Source organism: Camelus bactrianus, chromosome 12 (genome assembly GCF_048773025.1).
Source record: "Camelus bactrianus isolate YW-2024 breed Bactrian camel chromosome 12, ASM4877302v1, whole genome shotgun sequence".
NCBI classification, from domain to species: Eukaryota; Metazoa; Chordata; class Mammalia; order Artiodactyla; family Camelidae; genus Camelus; species Camelus bactrianus.
This window is the reverse complement of record NC_133550.1, coordinates 56,964,465-56,987,503: the sequence shown is the minus strand read 5'-3', so window position 1 is coordinate 56,987,503 and position 23,039 is coordinate 56,964,465. Positions and strand designations below refer to the sequence as shown.

Below are 23,039 nucleotides of genomic sequence, written 5' to 3'. Positions count from 1 at the left end.
CTACAGTGTCACAGACCCTAATCACTGTCAACCATCTCTTCCACAAGAAACCATTTGAGAAATCTCTTCTTAGAAAAAGAGCAAGGACATTCTCCCCTCCCTTGAGTTGGCTGCATTAGTTACAGTAAAAGGCAGGGAAAGAATGTTGCAAGCATATAACTTCTTAAGCCATAGACTAGAGTGTGAATAAATTTGACCCTTGACTAATGACTTCATTAAAATACCTTTAAGTCCTATTCAACTTATTTATGTTTTGAATCATATCCTGTTCTTAAAGCAATGGCTGTCTCCAGGCATGTAATGTAGCTTTCAAGTCAGTTACCCTAATTATCCTAATTATCAAGTCAGATCTTAATTCTCCACAGGGCAGTGATCTGCTCTGTGAAGTGACCATAGCCAAAACTGAAATTTGGGATCAGCTTCCTCTGGCTCACGTTCTCATTGCTGCGTTACCTCTTTGTGCCTTGCAGTTGTGTGTGCGCTAAGAGTTTTGGTTCTCAACCATGGCCGCACGTTGGAATCACTGGGTGGGACTTTAAAAAGAAATTCTGATGCGTGGGTCCAGCCTTCAGAGATTCAGATGTGGCCTTGAGTAGGTCCTGGGCATTGGTGTTTTTAAAAAAAAGTTCTTCAAGTGATTCTAATCTTAGAATAGACAGAGTCAAAAAATAAATAAGTAACTGGCTTAGAAGATGTATTCATCTATTGTGCAAGAGAAGTCAAATAAGTCAAATAAGAACCCCGAGGGTGATTAGTATTTATGTGACTAAGCTGAAAGATTGTTACCGATGCTACTGAATACAGGTGGCTGGTATGACAGGAAAGACTCTAAGGAATTCTGAAGGAAAAGAAGAGAATCATTTAAAGTTAGTGTGGAGATGATCATTTAAAACTGTTCTCTGGCAAATGAAATGAACACATGCAGTTCCAAGCATCTGCTTTTGCTTCATGTACATCAGATGGCAAAAAAAAAAAAAAAGGTGAATTTTTAGAACCGGCCTCTTGTCTGTGGAATGAGAGAGTTCATGATTTAAGTCTGTATGTTTTATTTTTGCTTTGAGTTTTTTTTCTCTGATATTAAAAACCTAGAAACAGGACAGAAGTGTGTTTCTAAGAAACCACTACTATTATAAAAGTAAGAGAAATGCATTGAAGAGAAGAGAAACTTAGGCAAGAACCAGAAAAGGGCTCACTCAGGCTTTGTGTATCCCTGGAAACTGGATGTAACTAAGGACTGTGGCTTAGCCATCTTGTTAATATCGCTCACATCCACCCGGTGGCCCCGCCCCACCAGCACGCACGCCCTCACTGTGCAGACAGTATGGTCTGCTGTGAGCTCCATCCTTGAATTAAATGTTCAGTGTGATGTACTATGTGCTCTAGGGAGAGCCCTCGTATCGAAACTAAGTACCAAAAGGCTGATCTGAACTGTGACAACTTTTCTACAATCTTTATTTCTCCATGAAAAAGTGGCTTACCGTGGTGGTTTTTTCTCTGGTGGTTCTATGAAGTAATTTTGAGGGTGTATGTAACATTTAATTCTGCAAATACTTCTTCAGCATCTGTTATGATCAAAGAACTGAGCAAGAAACAGGAGGACATACAGAGATGAGTTCATTTAAGAAATACTTATTAAGTGTCCACTTTGTGCTGTGCGTGTTGCTCGGTTCTAAGACAAGAATACAGAGCAAAACAAAGTGTCTGCCCTACATTTTAGTGGAGTGACCAACAAGAAGTAGATTTATAACATAATGTCCTATAATGATAAGTATGTAGAGAAAATTCAAGCAGCATCAATGTATAGACTGTGGTAGGAGGAACGAGGGGCTGCTCTTTTGCATGGGGTGGTCGGGAAGATGGCTCTGGTGAAGTGATGTTTCCACAAAGGCCCAAAGAACATGAGAGGATGATCAGAAGCCTAAGGGACATACAGGAGTGAATCATGTGGCTATCTGGAGTAAGAGTATTCCACTGGCTAAGGGGACAGCAGGTGCAAAGGCCCTCAGGCAAAGTGATTACCACGCCCGTGTGAGGACCAGTGAGGATGACGGTGAGGTTGGACCATGATGAGCCAGCAGAGATGAGTGTCAAATGAGGCTGGGGCCTTGTAGAACATTATAAGGATTTTACAGACACACATTGCTATATATAAAATAGTTAAACAACCAGGACCTACTGTATAGCACAGGGAACTATATTCAATCTCTTGTAATAATATATAATGGAAAAGAATCTGGAAAGAAAATATATATGTATGTATATGTATAAGTGAATCACCTTGCTGTACACCTGAAACTAACATTGTAAATCGGCTACACTTCAATACAAAAATAAAATTAAAAAAAAAAAAAGAGCATTATGTGGACTTTGGATTCTAGCCTAAACATGATGCTAAGCTATCTGACATTTAGCAGGACCAAGATATAATCACACTTAGATTTTCAAAAATGGAAACGATCCCTCTGGCTGCTGAGATGAGAATAAAATGTGTGTGTGTGCGTGTGCGCGCACGTGTGCACATGCTCACTTGTGCGAGGTGACAGCATCAGAGGCAGGATTGGAAACAGAGAGTCCAGTAGGACAGGTGATGGTGACTTAGATCAGGAGGTAGCATTGATAAGGTCCAAGGCAGTGATGGACTGGATATGAGGAATGAGGGAAAGAAAAGGCGAGGGTGACTCGAAGGTTTGTGGCAAGCACATCTGGGTGAAGGGGGATGATTTTATTAGCTAGGAAGACTGAAGGCAGAGTAATTTTGGAGGAGTGTGCATGAACAGCAAGGGTTCTGTTTTAGACATGCCTAACTGACATACCGGTGAGGGTGAATCCACGGTTCTGCCCCACCAAGAGATCATTACCTAGCAGAGGCAATAAGAACACAAGTAAGCGTCAAGTCAAGCCAAACACCAAGTTCTACAGGGAAGTCCAAACAACAGGACCTGCGTGTCTACAGAGGAGAAAGGTTAAGGGAAAAGCTTCCTGGAGAATGAAACATTTGCCCTGAAATTCTGAGAATGAATAAAATTTTCAACCTGGACAGAAAGGTGAAGAAGAAGGAGGAGAATGTCAAGAAAGAAAAAACGTAGGAGCAGAGGTGTGGAGCTGCGCCAGTATGGCGTGTGTTGGGGGATCAGCAGATAGACTGGTATGGCTGGAACGCGAGGCACAAAGAGCAGAGCCCTGGGGGGAAGGTAGGAGAGTGAATAGGGCCAGTAATGAAGAGGACCTGACAGACAGGGTGGGTTTGCAGACATCAGGACGCATGGTAGGAAGAACGATGCCCCTCCCAACAATGTCCACATCATAATCCCCAGACCCTGTGACTACCTTCTGTTACACAGCAAAAGGGCATTAAGATTGCTACTCAGCTGACCTTAAATTAGGGAGATTATCCTGGTGGTCTAGTGTAATCACAAGGGTCCTTAAATGTGGAAGAGTAGGTCAGAGCAATGCAATTTGAGAAGGACTCAACTGACTGTTGTCAGATTTGAAAACAGAGGGGGCCACAAGCCAAAGAAGGCAGGCAGCCCCCTTTTCCAAAGAAGTGGGAAAAGGCAAGAAAATGGGCTCTCCCTTAGAGCCTCCAGAAAGAAATGCAGCCCAGCTGGTGCCTTGATTTTAGCCTAGTGAGACCCACTTTGGAATTCTGACCTCCAGAATTGTAGAATAATACTTCTGTGTTGTTTTAAGCTACTAAGTTTATGTTTTAGCAGCAATAGGATATTGAGACAGAAGCCAGGGAAAGCTTTTGAGTAGGTGACTAATGTGACTAGATATTTACAAACTTGGTCAGATAATATCCACCTGTATTACAGTTCTTCAGAAACAGTCTAATCTGCAGGCTGCTAGGGTCTTCCTGTCTGAGGGTATTTATCACGATCCATCTCTCACTTCCGTGTGTGGATGCTGTCTATGAAAATGTCAGTTATTTGTAAACTTGCAAAGTTATGTATCTCAACTACTAATCAAAACTTTTTTCTTTTACAAGAGAGATTTGTTACGTTACAGTACGTTTTATAGTTTGGGGGGGAAATGCATCTATTTTATCACAAACTTGCCTTAGAATTATAAAGCCTTTTACGAGTTGTCAGTTTTTTCTCTATAAAATGTTTTTGGTCCTCATTTATCAATGAAGTTTTCAAGTTTTATTTACCTTGGGTTTAATTTTTTTTTTCAGTCTTCAGCAGAATTTCATGTTCAGTTGAGTTCCTGAATAAACAGTACGTTCACATTACAATTACCATAAATATTCACAGTAAAATACTGAACATAATGGTTCTTAATATTACATATGTTTCCAACTATTCTCATGCTGTGCTTTTGGTATTCTCTAGGGTACGTAAATCAATGTGTAAAAATTTGTACTTTTGAGTTATAGTAATACCCTCTTTTCTTTTAAAATAACCATTGTTATAAAGTTGAAAACCATGTGTTTATTAATTATTTAAATTTGTGAACATTTTTGTAAGTAAACTAATTCAAGCAAATTTATTTTCTGTATTTGCTTGGTTGAGCAACAGAATTCAGATTAGGGCACTAGAAGATCTCTATATACTAAAGCACATGTGAAGAAATATCCTTTCATCCAGTTTTTCTGTACCATTCATCTAATTGATGCAGTAAATCAAATGGACTTTGAAACCTTATCCATCCAATTTACTAGTTATAATCTAACAGTATTGCAGCAGCATAGATTGATGTTTGTATCTCATTAGAGGAAATTAAATCCTAGAAAATTAAATCCTAAATCCTAGAAGTGTAATCTAGTTTTTCCTGTGTAACAAATATAATTGTCTTAATTGGTACAACTTTATTTTAAAATAGTTCTAAAACATGGAAAACCAGACAATAATGCTGCTTAGTGAGAGTTAAATCTTCTATTCTGATTTTAGTTACTTTCTGTTTTCTCTATTTAAAGGATAATAATGACAAAAAAAATCATCTTTATCTCTCTAAAACCTACTTCTATTTTGGAATCTTTTGTTTCCATCAATGGTATCATTTTCTCTGTTATAATACTTTGTTAATGATACTTTTAATAATGTATCAAGTAATACTTTTTTTCAGTTTTCACTGCCACCATCCTAGTCAAAGCCATTGTTTTCTTTGATTGTTACAGTATGTCTTCACTAATCTTCTTATACCTAGTCAATTTCTTCCTCCAAACCAGTGGTTCTCAAAGTGTAATCTATGGACAAGAAGCATCAGCATCATCTGTGAGCTTCTTAGAAATGCACATTCTCAAGTCCCATCCTAAACCCACTGAAGTAGAAACTCCATCCCCATTTCTGATTTAGTAGTTCTGTGTTGAAATTCAAGAACTTATATAGTAAAAAAGTGTATAACTACCAAGCTAATAAGTGGGGGAAATGAAATAATATAAAGCAAACAGTTTAAAAGAATGCAAGGAAAGAGAAAAAAAAAAAAAGAATGTAGACAGGTGGAACAAATGAAAAAAAAAAAAAGACAGTGGATTTAAACCCAAATGTATAATTATATTAAATATAAATGGACTAACTCTTCCAATTAAAAGACAGAGATCATAGACTGGAACATATACACCATAAAAACATCAACCCAAGAAAATGAAGAAAGAAAAGCTGGAGTACTTGTATTATATGAAACACAGTAGACTTTGAGGCAAAACTGTTATTAGAGATCAAAAAGGACATTTTATAATTATAAAAGTTAATTCAGCAAAATGTAACAATCCTGTATTGGGATATACCTAAAAATATATCCTCAAAATACATAAAAACAAAGAAATTAAAGAAGAAATACATAGACATAGCTCAAGAGAGAAATATACAAGGCTATCATGATGAGAAATTTTAACACATTTCTGTTTGTGACTGATAAACAGTTAGACAAAAGTAATATCAATACATACCTAGCAGATTTGAGTAACGTTTAACAACTGACCCAATTGACATATATAAAATAACGTAGCAAGTGCCCATGTAACATCTCCCAAAATTGATCATGTTCTGGGCCATAAAGCAAGCCTCAACAAATTTCAAAGGAGAGAAATAATTAAGATTATAGACTCAGTGAAATTAAACTAGAAATGATTAAATTTTACTGACAGACATAGAAGATGTGGGAAATTCATCAGGGAAAAAATGAGCTTATGAAAAATGATGCTTGAACAATTAGCTCTACATAAGAAAGAAATGAAATTTGTATATACTTCACATAACAATAAATTCCAAATGGAATAAAATCTGAATGTGCAAAGAAAACTATAGAACTTCCAGGAGATGGAATAGGAAAATATCTTCATGATACAAGCCTAAGAAGTATTTTCTTAAATGAGGCTCAAAAAACAAATCGTAAAAGGAAAATATTGATACATTTGAGCACATTAAACTAATGACTGTCATAAGACTAAAATCATAAACAAAGTGATCATGTAAGCCACAGACTAGTAGAAGTTAATGGTAAAACAGGTAATCATCAAGATTATCCAGCATTTATGAAAATGTCTACAAATCATTAACAAAATGACATATGACATAATGGGAAAATGAGTGAAGGTAATGTACGGTCAATTCATGAAAGAAATTTAAGTGGCCAATAAATGTGAAAAAATGCTCAATTCCAATAATCTCAGGGAAATTCAAGTGACAACAATAATGGAATACCACTTCACACCTATGATACTGGCAAAACTTAGTATGTTTCATGAGACCAGATGTTGGTGAGGATTTGAGAAAATGTTAAGTCTTCTCATTCCTGGAAAATTGGTTCAGCCAGTTAAGAAAATAATCAAGCATGCTAAGGTGTAACTAAATTGTGCGTACCGGACAACCATTGTGACAACCAAGTAAAATGACAAAGATTTCACTTCACGGTGTTTACCTTAAAAAAAACTGTAGCACGCATCCGAGGAAATATATATGAGGATTTCATTGCAGAACTGTTTGTGGTAGTGAAAAAGTAGAAACAATCTAATTGAATTAATTAGGATCGGATGGGGTACTTTAGTAGGAACCTAATAATAGTGACCTAAACAGAGCAGGTACTAGTTTTTTCTTTTGTAAATGTCTGAGCTTGTAGGTAGTCTGTGGTGCTGTGCCGTTCTGATCTGGAAGGTCATCTGAACACCCAGTTTCTCACTATCTCATTGCGCTACCATCTCTTAACATGTTTTTACTAACTTGCATAATGTCTGCCTTTTATGCAGTAAGAAGAGTGAAAGAGAAAATAAAGGGCAGGCAGCTTCCTTTTTTAAAAGAATAAGATATAATACAAGTTTTGTAATATTTGCTCTTTTAATCTGCACGTACTTTTGTATACTCATAAAGCTGTGCAAACATCATTGCTAATTCCAGAATATTTTCATCACTCCCAAAAGAAATCTCATACACATTACTGCTCATTCCCCATTCCCCCAACTTGGTCATGGTATGTATAATCCTTTTTATATGTTCCTAGATTTGGTTTGCTAGCATTATGTTGAAGATTTTTGCATCTGTATTTGTAAGATATATTGGTCTGTAGTTTTCTTGTGGCAGCTTTGCCTGCTTTTGGTATCATAGTAATAGAATGAGTTGGTATGTATTCCCTCCTCTTCTTGTTTTGTGGGAAGAGTTTATAATTATGCACCATCGTCAGGTAGGATATATTTCAGGAATGCAAGTTTGGTTAAACAGAATGGAAGACAAAAAATCATGTATATATGTATACAGAAAAAATTGACAAAAATCGTTTCATGACTTAAAAAAAATCAACGAACTAGGAATAGAAGGGAACTTCCTTAACCTGATAAAGGGCAACTAAGAAAAACCCACAACTAATATCACACTCAATGATGAAAGACTGAAAAGCTTTCCCCCTAAAATTAAGAACAAGACAAGGATGTCTGCTTTTGCCACTCCTGTTCAACATTGTACTGGAGGTTCTAGTCAGGGAAATTAGGCAAGAAAAAGAAACAAAAGACAGCCAGGTTGGAAAGGAAGAAATAAAAGGATCCTTATTCACAAATCGTACGATCCAGAAACTCCTGAAGAATACACACACACACACACACACACACACACACATACACATACACACAAAGCTATTGGACCTAATAAATTCAGCAAGGTTGCAGGACACAAGATCAATATACAAAAATCAATTATATTTTTATACACTGGCAGTGAACAATCCAAAAGTGAAATGAAGAACACAATTCTATTTACAGGAACATCAAATAATAAAATGCTTAGGAATATATTTCACAACTTTAATGGAAGAATATCAGACTTTTACCCTGAAAACGACAAAATACTGTTGGAAGAAATGAAAGAAGACCTAAATAAAGATATCCTTTGTTCATGGATTGAAAGACTTAATGCTGTAATGATGGGAGCACTCCCCGAATTAGTGTACAGATTCATTACAATCCCTATCAAAACCTCAGCTGAGTTTTCTTTTGGAGAAATTGACAAGCTGATCGTAAAATTCAGATGCAAGTGCACGGGACCCAGGGTAGCCAAAACAGTCTCGAAAAGGAGAACAAAGTTGGAAGACTCACACTTTTCCAATTTTAAACCTTACTAGAAAGCTGCAGGATTCAAGACTGTGTGGTACTGGCATAAAGATAGACATTCATGGAATAGATTCTAAATCCAGAGAACAGGATTGAGAATCCAGAAATGAATGCAAACATTTATAATTGATTTTTGCCAAGGGTGTCAGCATTCTACAGAAAAAAAAAGAAAAAAGTTTTTTCAACCAATAGTGCTGAAACAAAGAGCTGTATATCCACATACAAAGGAACGAAGATGGACTTCTGTTTCACACCATGTACAAAAATTAATTCAAATCCATGGGAGACCTGACTGTAAGAGCTAAAACTGTAGAGCTCTTAGAAGAAAACAGGTGTAAATCTCTATGACTTTGAATTAGGCACCGTTTCTTGAATATGACACAAAAAGCACAAGCACCCAAAAGAAAAAGGATAATTGGACATAAATAAAATTAAAAAAACATTTGTGCTTTTGAAGGGCAGCATCAAGAAAGTGAAAAAGACAACCACAGAATGAGAGGAAATACTTGCAAATCATAGCGTCTGATAAGGGTTGAATATCCAGGAGATATAAAGAGCCTTTACAACTCAATAACAATAACAGAAAGGCAAATAGCCTAATTTAAAAATAGGGAAAAGATGGGAACAGATATTTTTCCAAAGAAGGTATACAAATGGCCAGTAAGCACATGGAAATATGTTCAGCATCGTCAGTCATTAGGGAAATGCAAACCAAAACCACAACAGGGTTCCATTTTCAACTCACTAGGTGACTATTGAAAAATGAAAGACAATAAGTATTGATGAGCGTGTGGAGAATTTAGAACCCACATATATTGTTAATAAGAATGTAAAAGATTTCCAGCCACATGGAAAACAGTTAGACAGTTCCTCAAAAAGTTAAACAGAATGACTATGTGACCCAGCGGCTCCATTCCAAGGTATATACCCAGGAGAAATGAAAACACTATTCATAGCAGCATTATTCAGAATAGCCAAAAGGTGGAACCAAATCAGATGTCCATCAACTGGTGAATGGACAATCAAAATGTGCTACATCTGTACAAGGGACCTTATTTGGCCATGAGAAGGAATCAAGTGTTGATACATGCAGGCAACGTGAATGAACCTTGAAAATATGCTAAGTGTGGAAAGTCAGACATGGAAGATCACATGTGATTCCGCTTACATGCAATGTCTAGAACAGGGAAATTTATAGGAGGATTCAGAATGACAGCTAAAGGGTGCAGACAGGGTGTCTTCCCAGGGTGATAAGAACATTCTAAAATTGATTGTGATTGTGGTTGCACACCTCTGTGAATCTACTTCAAACACCACTGAATTATACATTTTAAAGGGGTCAGCTGAATGGTATGTCAGTATATTGCAGTAAAGCTGTTACCAAAAAATAATGTTGATGGAAGATTTCCTCTGCAAATTTGGCATTTCAAATAACATGCAAAGAGGTTAAAACTTCCCTATTATTTGGAAAAATATGTGTTTAAAAATATTAATTTTCCAAATAAAATTTATTTTGCGAAACACTTAAAAATTATTTAGAAAAATATTTAATGAAAATAAAATATACATTTAATTAAAATGAAATTATAATTTTGATGGAGTAAAATTTCAATGTACAAAAATAAACTATGAAAATGTTAAAAAATAGGTAAATGATTAGACGGTAGATAAAGCCTTTCTAAGCATGATAACAAGGATGGAAATCTTAAAAGAGTACATTGATTTATTTCATGACATAATAAGAAAAAACTTAAATATATTTTTTTAAACGTTGAAATTGAGAGAAAAATGACTAACTTGAGAGAATATTTGCACCATGGTAGAGAAATGATTCAAAACTCATTATGTGAAGCGCTCTTAGCAGTAAATGATCATCTCTTCAGTAGAACACCAAGTGTGATGGTTAATTTTCTGTGTCATCTTGACTGGGCTGAGGGATGCCCGGATAGCTGGCAGAACATTATTTCTGGGTTTGCCTGTTTCTGGAAGAGATCAGCATTGGACACAATAGACTTAGTAAAGGATCACCCTTACCAAAGTGTGTGGGCATTAGCCAATCTCCTGAGAGCCTGAATGGAACAAAAAGAGGAAGAGCAAATTTGCTCTCTGCTTGAACTGAGCCGTGACACTGGCTCTCTTCATTCGCAAGCCTTTGGACTCAGACTGAATTACACCATCGGCTTTCCCAGGTCTCACATCGTGGGACTTCTCAGCTTCCACTAGCTCCTGAGCCACGTCCTCAGAATAAGTCTTTCTGTATGTCTAAATATACGCTACTGGTTCTGTTTCTCTGTGGAACCCTGAGTAATACACCAGCCAAGAGCATGGACAGGCAGTTCAGTGAAGAATGACAACTAACCAGACACATGGAAAACCTGTGTAATCTACTAACAGTCAAAGAAATATTAATCAATGCAATGTTGAGATACTTTCCCTGCCTATCAAGATGGCACATATTACACTGGTAAGGCTGTGAGGGTGTGGCAGTCTTGCACACTGCTGGGGACAGCACTCTGCCAGGGAGCAACTGGAAAAACATACCAGAATCCGGGAAAATCCATGTGTTGTTTTCCCAGGGCTGCTGTAACCAAGTACTGTAAACTGGGTGGCTTAAAACAACAGAAACTGATTCTTCCACAGTCCTGGAGGATAGAAATCTAAAATCAACATGTCAGCAGGGTCCTTCTTCCCCTGAAGGCTCCAGGAAAAAAAATCCTCCCTTGCCTCATCCTGGCTAATGGTGGTTCCCTGCGGTGCTGGGCATCCTCGGGCTTGCGGCTGCATCACTCCCATGATTTCTGCCTCCGTCTCCCCAGGGCTGTCTTCCCTCTGTGTGTATATTTTGTAGCTCACTCTCCTTTCTTTTCTAGAGACAGCAGTCACTGGATTTAGGGCCCACCGTAAGTTACCGTGACTTCATCTTAATTATATCCGCAACGACTGTATTTCTGAATAAGGTCACATTCCGAGGTTCTGAGTGGACATGAATTTGGGGGAAGACACTGTTCATCCTGGTACAATATGTGTACTCTTTGACCCAGTACTATTATTTCTAGCAATACACGGTACAGGAAAAAAATTGTAGAGTTGTTGAAAGATATAGCTGTGAATGTATTATTTGCAACATCGTTAAAAATGGTAAACCATCTGAGACCTAAATGTCAGATAATATGGTACTGGTTGAAGGCATTGACATAGATTTACATTCATATGATGAAATATAATGCACTCAATTATATATATATATATATATATACATATAAACCAAAAGATGTTTATGGCATGTTATTGACAAAAAGGTAGTTTTTGAAACAGCATGATTCCATATTTAAGAAAGTAAAACATGTTTGTGTTTATGTATTCATTACCTATACACATACACACAGCATTAGTTTTCTTTTTGACTACTTCCAGTTTCTAAATTTCCTCCAGTAAAGATGGCTTACGTTTGTAATGAGAGAGAACCCAGAAACGTTACTTTAAAATGAGTGCTCTGTGAAACACATGGGGAGGGAACAGATAATATGACTGAGAGGATCAGTGTATTGAAGATGAAGCTACTTCCTTGAGAAACTTGGTGTGTTGTCTTGAATACCCACCTCGCCTGTACCATTGCGTCGGCACTATGTTGGAGGAATGAGAAGCCTTTCCTACAGTCCCCACTTCAGGGACCACCTTGGGCTTCACCAGCAGTGTCCAGGGCAGAGCTGCACACATAGCAAGCATTTAAAAACTGCCCGATTTAATGCAAAAGGCCAAGGTGTCCACATCCAGGTGCCCACACCCGAATCTAGGTGGGTACCTGTGGGCCAGTCACTCAGCAACCTCTTGCGCCTCAGTTTCTTCACAGACTGAGGATTGTAGATAACATACAAAATGATCCAAGAAGGTGTAATTGGCCAACGCTTGTGGAATAAATAAACTTTGCCTTTTGCACGGGTAATGACTGAGGCATGTAGTAGGAGGAATTTCACGGATGAGGAAAGAGTTTGGAGACTTTGTCACAAACTTTATTGGTAATACTGAGGCAACAGCCCGGTTTCTGGTACCTCAGTATCTCTGACTCTCCATTCCTTGATCTTCATAGCTGGTGGGAAGATGCCTACTTGACAAATCTTCCACAGGTTGCATCATTTAAAAGTATCTATTGACTGGGGTGGGGGGGGTGGAGGTATAGCTCAGTGGTAGAGCGTGTGCTTCGCATGCACAAGGTTCTGGGTTCAATCCCCAGTACCTCCATTAAAATAAATAAATAAATACATAAACCTAATTACCTGCCCCCACCCAGATATAGCTGTAGAATCATTAATTCAACAGACGTCTCTGGGGTTCTTGCATGTGGCAGGTTCTCTTCCCCATTCTGGGGATGCAGTGGTGAAGGAAATGCCTGCTGGGTTCAGGCTTACTTCCTGGTGCAGTTGTCAGAGGGCTTCACACAGTATTGGGGAACGGGGTGCACTTACTGCTTAGACCTGAGGGGGCCTCTCCTTCCTCCATCCACTGAGCTTTCCTTCACCCAGCTCTGTCTCCCACCCCCATGGGAAGTACTGATGTCTGTTTTCTTCTGATTGATGTCAACCACTTCGCCCTTCAGTGTTTTTCAACTGAAACTTAATTTGATTTTTGCAGAACCAATTGGTGGAAAATCAGCAACACAAATTTATGGCGTTAAAATTTTGCAGCGTTTCAGAATTTCCATTGGAGATAATGTTGAACATTTTCAAGGAGTGCAGGATCGTCTTTTTTTTTTTTTTCCCCAGAAAGATAAGTGCAGACATGAATTCTCAGCTAGTTACCAAAGAAATGCTTTCCAAAAACACAAAATTAGAAACAAGAATGAGGGGATAACCACAAATATAGGAAAAGTTAAAATGATTTCAAGTGAATACTTTCATCAATACTGTGCCAATAAATGTCAAACCATAGGAAGATATGATGATTCTCTAATAATGAATTTTTTTAAAAAATAGACCAATTACCATGGTTTGATTTATGCTACCAGGACTCTCTTTAAACTCCATATATCACACCTTCTCCCCCACTCGCCAGGCTGTCACAGACCCCATTGGAGGCCAAGTCAATCAAGAGAACTTTCTGCAGCTGGAGTAACTGGAGGGGGCTCTTCTCTGGCCACCGCTGCAAACTGGCAGGGTTACAAGCTTCTTAGTAAGGGGTCAGAGGAGCAATCCCAAATGTGGGTTAATGTTTCCTCCAAAATAAAAGGAGTCCATCAAGCATTGTGCCTGTTCCTTAGTTTTAAGGAGCGAAAGGCACTGCAGCCTGCCTTTCACTTTGGAGGGGACAGCCCGAAGTTCCCGGCACCCCCAGGCCCCCAGACTCACCACCGAAGCAACGGGCCACTGCATTTTCCTCCCCCCGGCACACTTCTGCTTTGCCAAGTAATCTAGGGCACTTTGTGCTCCCTGATTTCCGATCAGCGTGACATCATCAGTGTACAGGCAGTGTGATGTCCTGTGGGAGGTTGAGGGGGTCAAGGTCCCTGTGCACTAGAGCATGACGTCCAGAGAGAGCTGAGGTAGACCTGAGGAAGACAGCGAAGCCTACACCGTCTCTGCCAGGTAAAATCAGTCTCTGGGCTCTCTGTCCCCAAGGATGGAGAAGGTAGCTTTGGCCAGATCAGTTGCCATAGAATTAGAATTGACTGGAGCAAATGAATGAGTTTATTTGCTTCAGTAAAGAGACTGTATCTGAAGCAGCATCTAAAAGTGGGGTCACCGCTGATTCACTGAACGATGCAGTCATTCTCCAGGACTTGCATAAGTCTTCTTCAAGAGCCAAATAGGCAAGGCAGATGGGAATGTGGTAGGAAAGTTTGGGGAATCCCCACTCCTATAAGCTCTGTGACTTCCCTACGGATGCAGTAGTGACTACTTGGGGAAGAAGGAGGTTGGTTCAGAGTTACCCACTATAATAGCCTTCTCTCTATGGATAAGAGGTCAAGGTAGGAATTAGGACCAGTGTTTTAAGCATGTGTATTGCATCTGGACATTCAGAATCTCAATCACAGGAGAGTTCATGGACTCACCGGACCAACTTGGGTCAAAACTCCATTTTGCCCCTGACCCCATGAGCCCGCAGTCTGAGCAGTCATACTTAGGGGCCCCAGGGGTTAGGGTTAGCACAGAGCCAGTGTCCAATGATACACTCGGCGTCTGCCCCTTCCCCACTGCACAGCTGTGAATGGCTGCGTGTTCTCTTGGGGGAGGGTGGGAGAAGGGCATTACTTGAGGTTCTTTTTCAAGGATAAACAGCCTCCCCTTCATTCAAGGAGCTTGAGGGCTGGGGATTTGATAAGGAGTCCTGTCTTCCATCACAGTGACTCACTGGACTCCCATGTACCAAGCCTCAAGTTTTTTTCAGGTATGTGGATGAAGGAAAACCTTAAGGGATTCCCACCTTTTTAGTCCAAGGGGTCCTATGATCTCTTAGCCACTGTCAGAGATTATCGTGTGGGTCAAATCATTTTTATTATGTGCACAAAGTCTGTGGGTCGTAAGTACAGGGCACAGTGGGGACCGTTGACCTCTGCCCCATGATGTCTGAGGTCCCAGACTCGAAGGCTGAGGCTAGATTCATCTGAAGGCGCACTTAATCCCACGCCAGGGAGTTGATGTTGGCTGTTGACTGGGGGACCTTGGTTCCTCTGCACACGGGCATCTCCGTGTGCTCTCTCTGCATGTGCTGCTTTGGGGTTCCTCACAGCACAGCGACAGAGTGCCAAGGGCAAGCATCCCCAAAAGAGAGATGCAGGTGAAGCTATGTCACCTTTTCTGAGTTAGCCTTGGAAGTCCCGTAGCATCACTTCCTCTGTAATCAGTCACAAACTCATCCATGTTCTAGGGAAGGGAAACCCACAGCCCTGAAAAGAGGAGTGTCAGTGTCACATTGTAGGGGTGTGGACATTGGGATGGATATTGATACAGCCATCTTTGGAAAATAAATTCCACCACAAATAGGAAGCATCGATTTTGCATCACCACCGTCTATCAGTCCTGGTTCTAGGGGACTTACCAGGGGCAGGGCTTGTTGGCCTCATTCATGCAGAAATGATTGTTATATTTTATTGAATATTTGTCTACATATATATACACATTGAACTTGTGTACCTTACAATACACAATACAGTTCACAAATAATGCCATCAGTGAGGCATATCTGAAGGCATGCATGAGCGTTTAAGAAGTTTTATTTCATTTCAATGTTGTGTACGTTCGTAAGAGGATTGGCCATCTCCTCAAGGATTTTAAGTTATCATAAGCCATTGACCAAATTGCTAAGTGTACTCCCATGCTTGTTATAAATAATCACTGTTGAGTTTCTTCCAGATTAAAACTTCCTATTTTGATCTGCCTCCTTCTATTTAGAATTGACCTCTATTTTTGGCAAAGACACTATTTTTCTTTTCTTTTCTTTCTTTTTTTTACTGTTTTGACCACATTTTATTTTCTAATTCTAAAGTGGAATGAAATGTTTTCTCTTGAAAGTGGAATGTCATTCCAAACTTTTCTCAGTTTTAATAAGATCACCAGCTTTAGCAGTCTACTTGAATCCAGGAGTTAAACGGATATTGTTAAATCACAAAACTGCAGATGTTGTGTTAACGCATAATAATTACATTCTGAGTGAAGGAGCGTTGTGGGGGGCGGGGTGGGTGGGGATACCCTGCGGAAGGGAGGGAGTGGCTTGTCACAGAAGCACCTAAGGATAGAGGGACAGTTCTTCGTAAGTGGTAGCTCAGATAACTTGGGTATTTTGTGTCATCTCCCAAGCCCACCAGCCTTCAAGTGCGTTAGGTGATTCGATCTTTCTGGAACATCCATACACAGAATCTTTCCCATTCTATTTTCTGCTTTTTGGAATGTCACTTTCCCAACGCATTCTCTGAGAAGCAAAATCCCGTTGGCCCCTAAAGACACAATCACATCGTCTCTTGTGTGAAGCCTCCTCTCATACCCCTAGCCGAAATTTTCGAAATCTTCACTTCCTCCTTTGTAATCACAAAGCACTTTGTAAACCCACTGTCCTTGCTGTACATGCTCCTGGGGAGGGAGGAAGAAGCGGGGCAGGAAGCAGCAGCTCATCTTTGTTTCCTGTCCAGTGCTCAGCAATCAAGCATTGCTTGCTGCGTGAACTATCAACTCCAAAAAATCTGTCATTCCAAGGCAGAAAGGGAGCTGTTAAAAGTGCAGATTCCTAGTCCAACTGAATCAGATGCTCAGTAGGTGGGGGGGGGGAGCTTTTTGACAGACAGTCCAGTGGCCCATGGAACATACTTCCACAAACACTGCTCTAGTCCGGGCACCACTCTGTGCCCGCCCAGCCTGCTCTCTCTGAAGAGCTCATTTAGCATCTCCTAGTCTTTTTTTTTTTTCTTTAAGATATTTATTTAGTAGTCTTTTTACAACGCCTTTTATTGACTATTTTGAAAGATTAACGTGTTTGAGTCTGTGGTGATGGGGAGTGAGCATACTGAGAGTTTGAATTTTAATAGGAAACAAACATTTAGATACAGATGTGTATTATTTCGCGCTGTTATCTATGAAGTTTTTGAGATTGATAATGAAAAGAGATCGTTCTCTAATATCAAGAATGATGTTGATTTGGTTCATACCTAAAGACAGTATGAGTTTAGCATAAAATTAATGATAGCATCTCCTAGTCTTAGTTAGCCTTACTTTTCACATTTTCTGAGCCTTTATTTGACCTTCAGATTTTTCCATAAGATTATTTTCATTTAGCTTTCAGATGTGGGTGCCTGTTCTGGAACCACCTTGCCCTAGAATTTTAATTTTTTAGCTGATGTATAATTTTGTATGTGTTTGTTCAATTAACCTACATTCATAAGGAATGTGTGTGTGTGTGTGTGTGTGTGTGTGTGTGTGTGCGCACGCGTGTGGCATATGCACACAATGAATTCTTGAGGCATGTAAAATGTTGTGGAGTTTATAAATGACTCAGTTACACTTTTTATTCCATGATGCTTTTCTGGTTATATGTTTATATTGTCAGAAATGTCATTAAAGTTACAAATCATAGCTGACACAGAGATGTCTTACAGGATTTCATAAAATGTGGGATTATGGTATTCAATATATAATTACACCTGTGTTCCAGTGGATAATGTTTTAAGAATTCGTTTTCTAATGAAATTTACCTTGGAAATTATTTAGTCTGTATGTAGCCCACTAAACCCATTCCAGTAGTATGTCTTTCAATACTCCCCTCCCTAACCAAGTCACGAAGGAAGCTGGAACCCCAAAAGTTTCTTCATTTCTCTTTCTTAGATAATGCCTAACATAGAACCTGGTCCCCAGTGTTTAGTTAAATAGACCACGTGTTTTGTGCAGTAATTTTTGTTAATGACTCAGTTAAGGAACAAAGTGAATTTTGCCTGCTCTGCCCACCTGACTGAAGTGTAGTCCTCAAGACACTTATCACAAAGAACCCATTCAAAAAGGGTTCTATTAAAACACAAATTCATTGTGGTGGGCTGGAAAAGAATGCTGTTACCAATCTGACGAGCCCTAAAATGAGATGATGGAGAAGAAATGGCAATATGTACGTAATCAAATATTTCAAGTCAAATGGTGATAGTGCCGTCCCCAAATAAACTCACTAGAAGGCTTTCCGTTCATATATTCAGAATAGCCCCCTCGATTCTGTCAACTTTCGTCATGAATGCAAAAGTCGAATTTTCTTTCTAGATGGTAGGCGTTAAACAAATATATTTCATCACATGCCTCTTTCTCCTGACTTATTAAAGGAAAGTGTTTTCATGCAAGTTTAGGCAGCAAATGACACAGACTCTAGTGAAGGTTATTTGGGTGATAATGATATTAGACGCTGCCTTTGCAGATGAAAAACCAAAGAGGTCAGCACTGTATGAAGAAGTTTCTCCAAGGGAATGCTTATTGTCCTCCATCACCAAAGACATTGTGTCTATAAATTCCCCTAAGTGAAATTACATCTGTGGCACCAAAAACCAACCCTGAAGCCAAATTGAGACAGGAGGGAACAAACAAAGACTTCCAATGCATTTCTCTTGCAATGTACCGGAAAACAAAGGGCTGCAACAGATTGCTTATCAGTCCTCAGGAGGACTACACCAATTCCAGTCCCAAAGAAACATTACCCTGGTTCTCCAAGAGAGGGTTGCAGAAGTCAGGACATCTCCCTTACCCCCAAATCAGTGGACTCCAAGGCGAGAAAACTGGGAAGCCCTAAAGATAGAGACATAGGAGGCAGTGAGGTGCAGTGGTTGAGAATATTCTGGGGTTTGAATCCCAGCTATTCCTTTTGCTGTTGTAACCTAAGGAAAGTGTTCTTAAACCCTTTTGTCCCTCGGTTTCCTCATCTGTAAAATGGGGATGATTTTAATAGTTGTTCATTTGAATTAAGTGAGACTTGGATTAATGTGATGTCTAATAAATGTTGGCCATGATGATGATAATGATGATCATCATCATATGATGTGCATTATTATTTGTGCCCTTCCCCCAAAGGAGGGACATTCATGGAAGAGCCATTATGGTGCCTGGAAACCATCAGGCTTGAACAACCTGGAAAGGAAAGTTTCTATGATTGATAGCTTTTGTTGGAGAACACTGCTTTGAATTTTCATTTATAGCTTATTTGAAAATTCTAACAATCTACACTGATCTACTACAAGTAAAATTGAGAAGGAATCTAGGGAGAATCTGAGTTAGGCTTCACAGAAATTTTAAAGACAAACTAAGTGGACAATCAAGATATAACATACCACAATAAAGGAGTTAAAAAAATTAAAAATAAAAACAAAACAAAACAAAACAAAAAAGGACATTGGAGGAAGCCCAAACTTTTGCCAGAACTTTAATATAACAAAATGATGTGCTTAATTTCTTATTTTAATCTTTGTTACATGCTGAATTATACATTTTAGGAATTTTAAAAATCTCTAATAAATTATTAAGCATTTGTCAAAAAACGATATAAACAATAATGATTTTTAAGCGCATAAAGTTTAGCCTTTTAACAATTTTCCTTTCAAGCCGATGTGTTTTAGAAGTTGCTGGAGTGTCATAAGCTCATTATTTAATCTATGATCCTCTTTGGAAAGAATGCAGTGCATGAAAAACACTTGAATTTGGATCACAGGTTATTTTGCCCAATGTGAAAGGGTACTTTGCTTCCAAAAATCCATCCATGGCAGCTCAGAGTTTCCTAAAGGCAAGAAACATTCCTTGTGTCCAACACAAAATCACAGCATACCTAGTACAAAACTTTGTACACTCAGTGAAAGTTTTTGTCTGTCTTTTTCAGACCCATATAGGTGTGATTCCCCTGGTCAGATCATATGGGTGTCATTCAGTAGAGACATGTCTTTTAAATCCATTTCTCCACTACCCCCACCCCCAAACTGAATAGTAAAGAATTCGAACTGGTTGACTTGCCACATTTTAAGATCTCCTTTAATTACACCTGGTTGTAGGTTGTTAACTCCCTAAAATGTTGAGTACACCTCTTGTATGTTTCGCGAACCTTTTGTATGCCCATTGTAAAAAGAGCTCTGATGAATTTTTCAGATTTCACACCTCACAGCTTCTGCCTGCAAATCTAGAAATTTCTCCTTCCTACACCAACTCTCGCTTTATAAACTAATTGACCATGATACAGAAAAAGAATATTTAATAGAAGGAAAGGAAATGTCCAGCACATTAGAGGAAATAAGCAAAAGGAAAATCAGAAGCCCCTTATGAACATTTTCCTAATGCAGATACAGGTCCCCAGGTCAAGACCTACCACACGCATCCTTCTTGCTGCCTGCAATGGTGGTGTCTTCAGCCTCCCCAGCCATCTCTCCAGGGATCACTCCTGGGAAAAATACTGCAGCAAGGTTTGTAGTCCTGCCTTCTGCTGAGTCCTTTCTTGGCAGACCTCTGAGAAAAGAATCATAGAGATGTGGAGCTAGAAATTAGTTTGGAGATTTAACAGATTAGAAAAAATGAAATCCAGAAAAAGGAAATAATTTACTCAAGCTCAAACATATAACAAATACCACGACGGTAGCCTGGTCTAATGGTCTCTATTGCTTCTAAGCCCAACCGCTACTTTGGAAGAACTCAAAATTCGTAACGTCACAGAGTTTTTTAGCTTTGTGTTATTGTTATTAATAGAAGTGAAACTATAGGCAGAGGATAAATATGCAGTGATTCCGTCATTGAGACAATATTTGCATAACATGTTTTGAGTTTCTTACATATAATAGAAAATAACCAAATTCACTAAAATTTAAAATGTGATAGAAAATAACCAAATTCACTAAAATTTAAAATGTGTTTATATTGGTTTATTAAGATGTTTACCCTCATATGAGATGCAGAAATAGCTTCATCATCTTGAATAAAAATCTATCTAAGTGTGTTGTTATTAATTAATTCTACCGACATTTTTGGAACTTCACTGTTAGCAGGCGTAGCCCTAAGAGTAAAGATACAGAAGAGAGAAAAATAGCGTTTGTCCCAGCTTGCCAGCAAACCGAGGAGGCTGACATTAAACAGAGAAATAGGGTACTGGGTGATTCCAGCTGTGTTAGTGCCGGGTGCAACATCTGTGGCAACGCAAGTGCAGGGGACTAAACTGTGGAGTAAGAAAGAGAAGGCTCCCCCAGACAGACGCCCAGAACTGCAACTTGGAAGAAGGGGACCAGGTGGGAGGGTACAGCTCAGTGGTTAGTGCGTGCTTAGCATGCATGAGGTCCTGGGTTCAGTCCCCAGTACCTCCATTAAATAAACAAACAAACAAATAAATAAATAAACCTAATTATCTCTCTCCACCCCCCCCACCACCAAAAAAAAAAAGGAAAGAAGGGGACTAAGGGCATTAAAAGAAGACAGAACAGCACGAGGTAGGTGAGGCAGCATGTGGCAGAGCTGGGAACAGAGGCTTTTGTACGACCACATCCAAGACTTAAGTGAGGACGAGGACAGGCAAGGACCAGATCACGAAGAGCTTTGTCCATCACGCTAAAAAGTTTGTACTTTACCAGAAAATAGTGAGAAGGTACTGACAAGTTATATTCTGTAAAATAACGCAGCTCAAATTATACTATAAAGCTAATGAATTTTTTCCCTGCTCCTTAATAGCAGACACCTCGGTTAAACATCTGAGAGTGGAATGTGATGAATCAGCAGACTCTAGTCCCAGTCGTAGAGCTGACCAAAGTCTCAGTTTCCTCCCCTGTAAAATGGGGCTCACTAAAGGCTTGTTGTCGGAAGTGCAGGAGGTCAGGCCTGTTAAACACTTATCACCGTGTCTGGCATCGTGAGCGCTCAGTGACCGGGAGCCGGCCTCGTCTCCGTGATCATCATCATTATCAAAGACCAACCTGGAGGAAATGGATTAGAATGCTAAGGGGTAATTTTCACGTCTAGGGTTAAGGGCAGTTTTCTGATTCTGCTGAGTGTATACTGCTTAGGGTAATAAATTCTCTTCAGAGAGAACTGCTCTGTCAGAGGCAGGGCCAGGAAAGGTCATCCGTTAGCCAAATGCATCAATTTTATATACGTGAGAACTTTTCTGTTGATTTTGTTTGTGCAAAAGAATGTAAGAGAAGGAGCCTGGAGTGTTTTAGTGGTTGAGAGCAGTGTCAGAGGAGAGCTCTCTGCTTGATCTGTTAGGTAAAAGTGGAAGAGGAAAAATACCAAGGTCCATTAGAAACGGGGGACAAATTAACTTTTTCTTTAAGCCCATTTGGTTGATCAGCAAGCCCTCATGCTTTCAGAGTATAGCATACGTTCAATTCACTGATACATTATAACTGTTTATAAAATATCTTTATACTGTAATGACTGAAAGTTATTTCTGGCTGTATTTTTATTACTGGAATACTTTCTATAAGTGCACCAAATTTGATATCTGAAAATACAAGTTTAGCAGTTTCAGTTTGATTGTGTTAAAAATTAAGTAGGTCAGAATTAGATTTACTATCCACGTAATGCCATCTCTCTGTTTAAAAAGGACTATATTTCAATATTCTATAGAATAATAGGTTTGCTTTCTGTGTTCTGTTTTGTTAGTGCTCCTATATCCCTCCCTGTAAGAGAGAAAATCAGAAGAACTTGGAAAGTGTGATGAACTGGCAACAGTACTGGAAGGATGAGATTGGTTCCCAGCCGTTTACTTGCTATTTTAATCAGTTTCAAAGGTAAGCCAATATTTACATCTGCATATTTTAATTATTTGTAGCCTCTGTAGCGTATTCTATTCGTAAATCATAGATGGTGCTCAGTTGATGAAATATACAGCCTGGAGATGGACTCAACTCTGTCCAGCATGGAGTGAGGGAAACCCCTTCTTTGCAGGATGGGAGTCGTGTGAGAAAAATCTGTCGGCCAAAAAGAAAAAAGGGAGAACTTGTGTCATGGAGTTTACCCTCTGGATACACTAAGAAAGTGCCTTTAGGCAGGAACATTGTATACTAATAATGTTCCCTGCGAATTAC

The 23,039-nt window shown here is 39.1% G+C and overlaps 1 protein-coding gene and 1 non-coding gene across 2 annotated transcripts in view; both read left to right on the top strand.

Moving 5' to 3' along the window:
• The window catches only part of KCNMB4 (potassium calcium-activated channel subfamily M regulatory beta subunit 4), a 53,574-nt gene that overhangs the window by 2,946 nt on the left and 27,589 nt on the right, over positions 1-23,039 (top strand). The window contains exon 2 of the mRNA XM_010958869.2: positions 22,615-22,742. Within this exon, the coding sequence (XP_010957171.2) occupies positions 22,615-22,742 (128 nt within the window). The remainder of the gene's footprint in view (positions 1-22,614; positions 22,743-23,039) is intronic.
• Positions 12,704-12,775, top strand: TRNAA-CGC (transfer RNA alanine (anticodon CGC)). The gene has a single exon. It is a non-coding gene; the product is annotated as a tRNA-Ala (tRNA).